Source organism: Motacilla alba, chromosome 1, assembly GCF_015832195.1.
Source record: "Motacilla alba alba isolate MOTALB_02 chromosome 1, Motacilla_alba_V1.0_pri, whole genome shotgun sequence".
Classification (NCBI taxonomy): domain Eukaryota; kingdom Metazoa; phylum Chordata; class Aves; order Passeriformes; family Motacillidae; genus Motacilla; species Motacilla alba.
The window spans coordinates 46,870,555-46,882,646 of NC_052016.1; the positions used below are offsets into that span (position 1 = coordinate 46,870,555).

Here is a 12,092-nt window from a genome sequence, read left to right on the forward strand (position 1 = left end):
AGCCAAGCCTGCAACTAAAATGCTTGCAGTAAAGAGTCTAAAACTCATCAAAAGGAAATGAGCTATCAAGTTCAAGTACATGAAGATGGTGGAGCAAGTCAGAGAATGAGATAAACAGCTGAAGACTTTGCTTCCTCACAGGGATTACATGACTGGTCTCAGACAGAGAACTTTTCAAGATGCATAAGATGTATCTGTACCACTCTGTTATTGCACTAAGCTGCTGTGCATATCTGGTGAAGCAGGCTGACATATATAAATATGCTATAAAGGGCCAAAACACCTATCCTATAGTGCGTGCCTGAGTTTCCCATACAGGGAAATGATACAGTTCACTCCAAACCTGACCAAGTGTGCTTATAGACAAAATGGCTGAGGACTAGGAATTCAGATCAAAACAGGGAACAAATTAGCTTGCCAGCACAAGCACCCCACCCTATGTTAGCCGGGGCGGATTATGACTCTCACAGGACAAGGGAGCAGCTGGATTATTTGGTACAGATTGCAGTAACTGATCTTGACTCAGCACACCCACTGTTTGACAGTCTGCTTAGCTTCCTGGTGCCTCAAAATCACAGCAGTGACCAGAGCACTTTGGGATTCCTATTCATTCCTCCATCTGCTCTTATCTAGCATCCTTTTAGCATTGAGGGATTCTGACAAGCTCTAAGCAGCCCAAGACCTACAAGGTTCTGAACCCAGCTATGTGCTCACTGAGGGAAGCAGAAGGGCCATGCCATCCAGAGATATGGATTTAGGAGGAGAGATGGTGGCTTTATCTACTTTGTGGGTCTACAGTAAGCAGACATGATGAGGCAAATTGTTAATTTTTTCTGCAGTTTGTATTTCCAGTTATTCCAAGGGTTCTTGAGAGGCATGTGTTGAAACAAGGACTGAAGGCTACTCACCAGTCCCTCATGGCAAAGCACTGCAGCAGGTGGACATGAGCTAATGATTTAGGGGAGAAACGTGCCCATTTCTTGCTCTAGAAATGCAAATGAGTGAAAGGCCTACTGAATTCCACAGTAACTGGCGTCTACCTAGAATAAGTCTGGTGGGCAGCCCTGAGAAATGAGGATGCAGGCCTACACTTCCATGAAGAAGAAAAGCTATTGCACAGCACAAAGCCTGAAAAGAGGTTTGGATCTCTTCTCAAATGAGTGGAGCTGGAGAATACTGAAAACTACTTTTAAAATAATGGTTTTTGACACCTGTGAAGTCATACTGACTGAAACATTTTGCAGAACTTCCTATGGTACTACAGAGACAACCTTTAAAAATGTATGTTCCCCTTCCTCTATTGTAAAACACAGATAAAAGTATTACCTTGCACACAATCTCCAGCCCATATGAATTTTCACCACGACTGGAAGCACCTCCAATCTTCTCCACTCTGTTGATTACACCTAAAGATGCATCTAGGACAAAAGGAGGGTCCTGTAGACAGTTGAAATTTGTGAGTTTAAAAAGGGGAGGGGGAAAAATCCCCAGCTCCTGCTCCCTTACATCTATTCCCAAACATACAGCCTCATTTCACACAGAAATACTCTCAACCAACACCCAGGTCTAAAGATTGAAAAGGTAGCAAAAGCAGATTATTTCAAAAGCTTACCCGTTCCATGCTTTTAAAATACAGTCTATAATTGGTAACAGTAAGGGTTCCTCTGATTGCTCCAGTGAAGGGGCAGATGTAAGTAACATCCTTAGCTTAAGGAAAAAAAAAAAGAAAAAGAAAAGGAGAAGTTGTCAATTTCACAGTGAATTTATGGGAGAAGAATTATGTCAGCAACAATATTTGTGGGCTCTATCTTGCAGATCATGAAATTAAAAAAAGCTTAATCTGTGGTTCTAGCCAAGAGCCTAGAGCCAACTTGCAAGTTTCAGCTCTGTGTAGAAGGTAAGAGTTTGGGTAGAGACAGTACCATCACCCAGAATCCTACATCTGCACAAAACTGCTACCCCTGTCAACAGGCCAGTGTTTGGTGCAAACTGTTTGCTCTTACTGCCAGTAGCTGAGAATATCATGCATGAAAAGAGGAGACCACTCTTGCCTGGATGCACACATTTGAAGCTGACAACAATCTGCATAAAAGCCAAGGATCGTGCCCAAGATGGTTTGTGCCACCAGGGGCAGGAGAAGGCAGTTCTCATACATGTGGTTTTTTGGATGCTCGGGTCCTTCTGTACACCTTTGCACGTGGAGTCAGCCCTGGGATGAAGGCCTTCATGTTAAAAGCCAGCAGAGCTACAGAGATTTGCAGGAGCCATGAATCTGTGTAAGACCCAGCTGCCGGTGATCTTGGGTCTGAAGTCAGAGATCAAGTTACTCTGCACAATTCAATTATTTTTGAGCCTGAGTGACAGTGACTCAAAACAGTCCCCTTCTTAAATGGCCTCAAACATTTCTCACTTGTTCCAGCAAAGGGAAAGAGGTGCTGCTGGCTTTCCACAGCAAACACCTCTAATTGCCCTTCTGTTTTATATCACTTAAAAATGCCAAGATTTAAGTTGTTGCCTCCTCACCTCTGCTGCCTATCACTTCTTCGGCCACTGAAGCAGTTGTCTGGCTGTGTTGTGGCAATGGTTTACACTCTCACCAACAAGTAATGACACCTCAAAAACATAGAGGAGACCCACTGAGCTGCCAATTCCATAAAAAAACTCCCTGTATCATCTGAATAACCTCAAGCCTCCAAGCCCTAGGGGACTCATTTTGCAAGGGCTGTGTCAGGAGGACGGCTCGCCTCTCACTCAGGAGACAGCCACTATGAGCATGAGGTGTGAGGCTACTGGGGTGTCAGAATGGGAACCTAAATTTCTTCTACCTTTATCCCATGAGATTTGGCCCAGAGGGGGAGAGAGAAGAAGTCTGCCTTATTCCAGGGCACTGGCAACTCATATAACTAAATCATCCTCAAGTTAGCTCTGCTTCTTCGTTGCCTTCATTGACTCTCAAGATCTGGATGTGGAGAAAGAGCCTTAAAACATCAGAAGTGACTAATTTGGAGCAAGATATGTAGCACACAATATCTGGTTAAAAAGAAATAAAATATACCTATCTATAAAAACATGCTAGTAATTACATTATTTATTTATTTATATAAATTTGCATGTATTTGTTTGAAGGCAAATTGAACACAAAATGCTTATAGCCATTTCTAATTACACCAAGTGTTTCATTAGTGTCCGATTATTAATCACTCCTTTTCAAAGACTACTTTGACAGAGGTTTGAAAGCAGACTCAGGAAGCATAACAAGGGTGAGGGCAGGCTGCCGAGTTTTTCCACCGGAGTTCCCATTATTCAAAATGTAATTTTGAAATGCTTTAAAAAACCCCAGCAAAATCCACTAATAAGAAAAGCGTGCATTAACATCTGAAAAGGAACAGGATTTCTGGGTAAAGAGGAAAGGTGCTAGAAAAATGTTTTCCAGGTAAGGAACCCCAGGCACGATCTCAAACACTGGCCTTGCCAGCGTGTAAGCCACACCACCTCTCACATTTGCATTTTATTAGCCTGCTTTCCTAAGGAAACAATTTTACTTAATTACACTGCGCATGTACAAATGTACCTACACACATGGCTTGTCTGACCTTAACCCTGCCACAGCTGTATGATTTCAGCAGTCTCTACTTGATAAACAGGGATCTCCAAGGCATTAAAGTGCTTCACTGTTTGTGAGAACGAATGCCAGGTATAATAGAGAGGTTGTAGTGGTGCTATCACCACGGGAAAGCCTAATGAGTTCAGCCTTTGGTATGTATAAGAGAATACATATGGGAAAAAGAAACTGGAAACCAGATTTACTAATTCCCCTGCTTGTGGAATTCCTGTCTTTTACAGGCCAATCTTACCCTAGATTATTGGGTTGGCTGAAAATATTTTTTCTTCCCTTCCCTGTAAAATACAAGGAGAATTACATTTGCCTTTCTTCACACTTTTAACAGGAAACAATTATTGCTGATGAATAACAAAGATTTCCTTTTTGCTGCTTTTAGCTTCTTGCTGAAACAGGCAGCTGCTGTCTGGGCTACTCCAAAAGCCACCCAGTCTTATAGATTTACATGGCTAATCACACCATTTGCCAACAGATAAAACACTGCTAACTCTGACCTCTTAAACCATTCCCTAGGAACCCTTCAAAATACTGCTTCACTGTTAGAGCTAATAGCATCTGTGGAGTGAGTTAGATACCAGTCTGCAGTGTATGGTTGGAGTATGAGTTCAAAGTCTTTAGGACGCTGAGGAAAGAGGTTGAGAAAAAGATGAATTATGGAGGTGGGTTGTTTGGAGGTCTACTTGCTTGTTTTTATATTGCTGTTGACGGGTGCATTTTTTTTTGTGAAGTATTTTCAGTTTTCATTTTTTGATTTTTTTTATGTTTAGGACTGAAGTTGCACTCTTCCTTACCATTTTAAGAGGAAGGCAACATGTTAAAAAAGCAAATGCAAAATCTTTCACAGAAAATTAATCAAGATGCTTACTCAAGCCTTCAGAATGGAGAGCATCAGCAAATCTGATGCATGTCAGAACGTCTGGATGAAAAAAGAAAAATCCCATCCCCCATCACAGTAAATTCCCTGCAAAAGCAGTGTGTCCTTTCCTAAAGCCCATGACAGAGATTTGACACATAATTGTGCTGTGTCAGCCTACGAAGCTACCCTGTGGCAAGGACAAACTGAAACAGTTGATCCATGTCCTCTCAGGAGGCAGCAAGAGCAGAGCTGTACAACTCACACTCCATCACTCATGGTAAGAGCATTGAATTGCTTTGTACTTGCTACGTGCTAAAAGAAGACACAGTTACCTTGGCCCATGTGATGTGCAATTAATGAAACAATCTGATCATGGTTCCCAAAATATCTGCAATGTGCTGTTGTTGGTCAGGGACCACCAAGATATTTTGCTCAATGGATATTCTACTGTTTGTCAGTAAACAATAAGGAATTTCCTCTTCACGTACCCATGTCTTTAATGGTTTCCCCCGGCAGCAAAGGTGGCTCTTCCATTTCAGCCAATTTATTGGCCTCCCTCAGGACCTAGGCAAAAGATACAAGTACAAACAGAAATTCATTATGTTTTCATAAACCAGGTTTACACTTACAGGTCAACAGTATCAAGGACAACAAATATTCAAAGATCTTGAAGTACTGCCTAGGGTCTCTTCAGAGGCCAACACCAGGCTCTGTACTTTGGCAGCACATTTCCAAGGTGTCCTTTCATGCTCTAACCTTCTCTTGCCCAGGCCACCCTCACAAGTCAAATTCCCACACAATTATGGACAGAGCCAAAGGAATCAGTTCCTTTCCCAGTTGAAGTGCTCACTGATTACCACAATGACATCAATATTCAGCAGTGCCATTTCTAGTTTACACTTAAGGAAAACTGAAAAGGACACCTTGGTCACTCCACTGTGCTCAGTGAGGGTTCCACAACTGCAAAAGTCCTGAATTGACCCAGTTACAAAGGTACTATTTTGACAGGTATCTATAGGAGGTACAATTTTTTTTTTTTTTTTTTTTTTGGCTGCCAAATGACCCCTTTTTCACCTTCCTTTGGGTTCATGTTATACCACAGAGCATGACTCCTCAGACCCATGATTGCATTTACACAAAGGTTTTCACAAGAACAGCTGCTATCATGGGCAGATGGACATTTTAGGAAAGCACGGCTGTAACTAGGAAAGCATAACCTGAGGTCTATATCTGTAAGAACTAGGAGAGAAATACAAATATAAGTGATCAAGATTAAGGCTAAGTCTGTGTGGCCAAATGTAGATGGATTTAATCATGCTGTCCCTGCCTCAAACTGGACAAATGACCACAACCTCAGCAGTACAGTTTGCTCAACCTCTTAAAACAGACGGAGAGCAGGTAAGTTAGTCCAGACTCTGCTTTGTGCTATAGCAATCACAAAACCTTGAGTTCAAGGTTGGTATGTGTCCCACCTGGTGAAGACAGGCAGAGGGAGCTCATTGCTGCTCACAGCTGAATGTGCAGGTTCACCCAAAAATGTTTTTTTTTTTTATCATAATGCAAGGAAAGAGAAAAAAAATTGCTTCAATTTGGTATCAGGAAATCCCTGCAAAGAAAATTCAAAGACATAGCCTAAAGTGGCATTCTAGAACCTGACATGTCTGTGGTCAACTTTCATGTAGGATCAAGCCAGAGGGAGAGCCTCAGGGAAGAAAAATTCCCTAAACTATGCAAAAAAAATTGGAAACAAACCCAAAGAAAGCCCTTGCCACAATAAGAGCACATTCCAGCATTTTCACACAACAGATTGATGCATAGATGAAAAGATTAACAAGATCAAAGCCTTCTTGAGAACAAGATGTACATTTTAAAAAATGCATTCAAAAGACTCTTAGAAAAAAAAATTAATAATAAAAGCAAGTACAGTCCTGGCTTCCTAAGAGATACCTTCCAACTGCACCCGCTTAGATCAGGTCTTACCAAGGAGGCTGCCAGAGCAGCTGGCCTGGGGTCCACAGGATGAGTAAGGAGAGTTCACCATTGACAGAACTCATGCTGGCAGCAACTTGCCAGGAAGCTTCCCTTCCCCCACAGCAGCAACATCAGTAAAAATAAGGTTTTGCTAGTGTAATGAGCAGAAATCGATGTTGAGGACTTTTTGTCAGCACAGCTGTGTTGGCCAAAGATCACACACCTCATCAAAGCCCTGACTGAGGGCCTCCCTGACAAAAGCCTGTGATGTAGACCCACTCTCAACTCCTATGTGTCCACTTTTGCGCTTGAGTAACAGCCCTGAAATTAGCAGGGTAACATCTGGATTATGATAAATGAGATGTAAGCTTCTGGCTAATTAGCCCATAAGTGGTGGTCATCTTTTTGGCCTTTTATCTTGGAAGGACATTAGTGAAAATACACTCTGCATTCAGAACATGATCACAGCTTCTTTGAGAAGGTCTGTACCCCACACGGGCAGCAGCTGCTGCCAGGATCACTTCGGTCAACAGCTGGACTCACTGCTCTCCTGCAGATGTCAGCGGAGCACGTCCAACAGTAAACATTTGGGGGACTGGGTTGTATCTCAAGCCAAAACAAATATGAGGTAAGACACATAGAAAGCACTCAGTATGACAAACATCTGCTGAGGTGGCAGAGGTGGGTAGTGCTCAGGTGGGTTTTAAACCCTGTCCTGCAAGTGGGGGAGAGAAGGCAGGAATAGGCTAGCAGTGTGAAAGACAAGGACCTCCATGTCAACATCATTCTCTAAAGACAAGGTTGAAAGCCATTTCAATTTTTAAAATGTCTCTTCTACGTCTAATAAAATCCATCTGCTCACTCACACTTGTCTGAAATGTCCCCAGGATCAGAGGAAAGAGTTAGCAATCCAAACCTGTGCTCATTTCAACGCAGGGCAGCAGATGGCTGGTTTCCTGGAAGCACAGCACTTCAAGGTCAGCCTCCTTGCCTCCCCTCTTATTTTTTCAGGGTTTTTTTGCTACAGTCTTGAGGACTAAACTCATTTCCACCACCCCTCAAGTGACTTCAGCACAGTACCTATTTCAGGTAACAAAGCACTGACTCCATGGTGATTTCAAAGGTGCAAGCAGATAACCCCTGGAAAACTGCCATCCTTTCCACAAGGCTGAGACAGACATGGTCAGAAAGCCCAGGACAAACACTTCTCTGTTGTGCCAGTCTATGCACTGTCTGCTCAGCAGTAGATTTTGAATGACCCTCTAGTTGGACCATGGGCACTTGAAACCCAACCTGGCAGAAACCAAGAAATGAATGGTAGGCATTTGTCTGACACCCACTTCCATCAATGGCTCCTTAAAATTGTTTCAGAGAAATACAATCTGTGTGGGGCTGAAAATGCAGGCAGCAGGCAAGAGAAGACATCTGCAGCACCAGCCAAGGACAGGGGCCACCAGCAGGTAAGAAAAGTGGGTGGATAAGAGCAGAGGAGTTTTGGAAACAGATCAAGGAGAAAGAATGGTATGGGACAATGCACATGAAGCTCTGAGATGACGTCAGTGTCATAAATGGGCCCTTTGCACTTTATATGACTAAGGAGATGACATGAAAAGCCCTTACATCTTACTGCCAATCCTCCTCTCCCCCTCAAAATCCAAAAACGGTTCATTAAACTGTGAGAAAAATCTTTTTTTGTACATTAGCCTATTTTCAAGACTCTAAAAATAACACTCTTGGGCCCAAATTTAGCCCTCTGCAAACCTTACAAAATTAAATTAGGAGCACCAGTAAGGCGAGGAAGCAGGGAATGGAGCCAGGGACACGACTGCAGCAGCCTGGCTGCAGGGGGGGGACAGCAGCTGCTGATACATAAATGCTACTGAGGCAGGTACCACATAAGCCTGCAGCTGAAATGTGCCACCTCCGTGTGCCTCAGCCTTTGAAATTGTTCAGTGGGAATAAAACCAAAGAATTCTCAGAGATCTGCAATGGAGAACACACCCAGAGCTGGGCGAATCATTATTATTAAGGAATAGGACCACAATGACTTAGAGTCACACATGGCTGTTTCTGTCACAATTATCACTAAGATGGTTCTGTAAGAAACAGATGCAATGACCAAAAACCATTGGAATACTCTGCCTTGCCTCTAAGTCGAACCAGGTCTTCATTATCTTTTCTCCACAAAAATGTTATGCTTGGTAACTGAATCTCTGGAGGAATGAAGTCCTGTTACACACCAGAACAGCCTTTATTTCTGTCTTTTTTTACCAAGTAACATCATGTACCCATCCCACCTGTCAGCAGCTCTCCCTCTAGATGAAATAGCTCTCTGAGAGTCTGAGAATGGGAGTACCTTAGAACCTAAACACATGTCCTGGCTCAGCTCAGAGGGTGTGAGGACTTTGTGCCACCACCTACCTTTGTCCTCTGCTCAAGCAGCAACTTGGCAGAACAAACCCACACTGCTACATTCAACAACCACTTCTCTACTCCAGGATCCCACCTTGTGTAAGCTCCAGCACAGTCACCCCCAGCTGAAGGTGCAGAGCTCTCTCATGCCCTCCCAACTACTGCCCCCAAGACAGGGAAACTGCAGTTTTGTTGAGGCGACCTCCAGATCTAAGCAACAAAATCATCATTTCCTTTGCTTGCAGGACGTATCATATCAGGGAAAGATATTTAGGTCCTGCTAAAAAGGTAAGACTGCTGTGATTCAGGGTACTGCAGTTCTGGCAAGTCTCTCCAACCACATGCTCACACTGCCTCCTAACACAGCAACCAGCATGCTGCTACAAAAATCACTCTCCTGGATGATGTTCCTGCACAATTTGTGCACACAGCTCATCCTCAGCAGCTGCAGCCAACAGGGGTGGTACAGAGTGGAATTGCAAGCACACTCTATGCACAGGTCTTAGAGGTCTGTGCACCACTGAACACTGTTCTACAAAGACCTGAGAGGGTACATGACACTCTAAATTCAGAGTTTGCCTTTTGACCATGAACAAAACAGCTGATGTGCTTTCCTGTTGTACTGCCCGGTGAGGCGCTTGCCTACCAGTGATGCTGCACAGCCTGGCTGACAATCCCTGTCCTGCGCTGGCTGAGGCCAAGCCAGGACTGCCTCCTCCTACCCTCCCTGCCAGTGCTGTCATTGCTTCAGTGTCTAGCTCAGTCAAGATGCCCGGGGTCCACTTCATGGCTTTTATAATGGAAGTTTTTCCATAACCTGGATCATTTTGCCAGGACTAGCTTAAAGTGTGACTGCAGGAGTGAAGGCAAACAACACCCAGGCAGGAGAGAGGGAGCAGCTTGAACCAACCAGGGAGAAAGTAATTTTATCCCTGGATACCACATAAGCCCCCTAATAACGAAGATGCATGAGGAGAGCACCTGAGGTCTCTTCTAGCCATCTACCAGGTATTCTTTTGTAACTTTCTCCTGAATGTTTGAGTCCTGAAACACACAAAGGTCAGACTGTTTGGCTTCACACATCTGAAGGGGAGAGAGGTTTGTGTTACCAAATTGTTGTGTAACAGTTTTCACAAGTCTGCAAAGATTCTTCTATCCTGAATCACAATAAAAATGAGCAAAAGGAATCTTTTTTGGCTTAGACAATATTAAAATGTACCCTTTTTTGTGATTTTTTTCCCTTTCCTCTGAGTTAATCTCTCCTTGGTAACCTCCTACACACTCCAAGTCACTTTGCACATTTTGAACAGAGTTGTTGTGCATAAAGCCACAGCACTGGCTCGACACGTTCAATCTGACAGCATGAACAACTTGCTTCTGTACTATTCCTTTCCCCAAAACCATGTCTGCTCCATCTACTGAGAAGACATGCTCTCCAAGCTGGGAACTGCTTTTGTTCCAGCTACACAGTCCTGTTTTGTTTCCTACAGCAGGAAGGCGGTCACTTAACTGGTCCCTTGACATAAACATATATACTCTGCCTGTACAGACAAATATTATACACACACCAAGTCCCCTTGCTTCTGCAGCCCCTGAACTCGGATTTGGCATGTCTCTGTCTACTTCATGAGCATGCACTGGTCAGCAGCAACAGCTGAAAGACATGTTGCAGGGACAAGAATGCACATATTGTACGTGTACAAAAACATACAGAGAGAATGAGTAGTGTTTAAAAAAAATCTATCTTTTCAAATATGGAATTGAAACTCAAAAGTCAAGTGAGAGGTTTAATCTCCTATAGGAAAATATCTCTCTGATACTTCACATTTAAAGGACTACCCGGGAATATTCTGGTTGTACGTAACGTATCTAAACTTTCCTTTGCTTCCTTTTTTTTTAATGTCTTTGTCTCAAGAAATGAAAAATTATTGAATGCCCTCCTTAATCACCATTTTTGCCACATTGGAGGCAGTGCAGTCAGTAAGCTGCAGGAATACCCATTTCATCTGAAACTGGAGATCTACATCTGTGCTGGTCCCCCTAGGCACTCTGCAGCAGTCGGTGGAGAGCAGGATACCTAGAAGATGCACCTTTAGGGAAAGTACCCTTCCTCCCACTGAAGGCTAAGAACTAGGGTAAAGGAATGTCAGTGCAGACCTGGAAGGGCAAATCCCAATTCTGGTCCTTCCTTGTGGTCAGCATAGCAAAACCCAATCTCCTGGACATCCCCAAAAAACTGAGCAGTCATATCCTATGCATTTCAGAGAAGTACAAATGTGCTGTGTGCTGGGAGGCAGCAGGGAATGACCCAAGTCAGATACAAATACTGCATGGATTTAATTTAAAAAGGCATGACTCCAAAGCTTGTAAGACAGGTTGTCTTACCTGAGGTATAAGAGACAGCTTTTGTGTCAGAGCTGCCTCTTGTCTGCTGTCACAAAGAACCACATAAGGGAAGTCAGCCTTCCTGCAAAGACTTAGCCATAGGATTACTTTTACATATTTGATTAGTTCATTAATTTCATTTGTAAAATAACAGCAAAACATATACACTTACATAACTACTGCTTCTCTGCTTTAAATGCCTTTTGGGGGTCTCAAACCACGTTCACCTATTCCTTCCCCTGAATTGCCCTACACTCCATCCCTTTCCTCTTTCATGGCAGTTTCCATCAGTCAATCAATGAAGGACAGTGCCACTATGGCAGGTGCATCAAGATTTATCATTATTCCAATGATGGTGTAAAAATGTGTGAAACAAAACAGATAGAGAAGCTCTTTCCAGTCATGCCAAAAAAAAATCCCCACAGCCATCTAATTCTGTCCAGCTGACACTGACAGAAGCTGCAGAACTGACACAGATCTGTGCAGAAACAAGATGAGCATGCTTCTTTAGGACCTGTTTTTCACAGGTGGATAGGCTTCTTCTCCAAATGAAACATTTCTCACAACAGGAAAAAGGGTGCATTTTTCCTAGCATTTTACTGCTGAGGCGCTTCTGTCCTCTCAATGCCCAATCATCAGGACCACGGAACAGAAGCCATGCTTACTTGACTGCAAACACTGCACTACACTGAGGAGAATTTCAGCTGCCATTTATGGCTATTTCAAGTGTACTTGGAGAAGATTTGTGTGCTAAGAATCCTACTGGAAATGCAATAAAACATAAATCAAGCAAGTAAATGGACTTTGTTGATTATTTTTGAATCATTAAGAATACCACAGGAGAAAGAC

The 12,092-nt window shown here is 43.2% G+C and overlaps 1 protein-coding gene across 4 annotated transcripts in view; it reads right to left on the reverse strand.

Moving 5' to 3' along the window:
• MTMR2 (myotubularin related protein 2) overlaps positions 1 to 12,092 on the reverse strand; it is a 63,309-nt gene that overhangs the window by 20,886 nt on the left and 30,331 nt on the right. For all 4 annotated transcript variants that reach the window (XM_038131561.1, XM_038131572.1, XM_038131581.1 and 1 more), the window contains 3 exons: positions 4,964 to 5,039; positions 1,613 to 1,707; positions 1,327 to 1,437 (listed from right to left, as the gene is read on the reverse strand). In XM_038131561.1, coding sequence (XP_037987489.1) covers positions 1,327 to 1,437; positions 1,613 to 1,707; positions 4,964 to 5,039 — 282 coding nt within the window. The remainder of the gene's footprint in view (positions 1 to 1,326; positions 1,438 to 1,612; positions 1,708 to 4,963; positions 5,040 to 12,092) is intronic.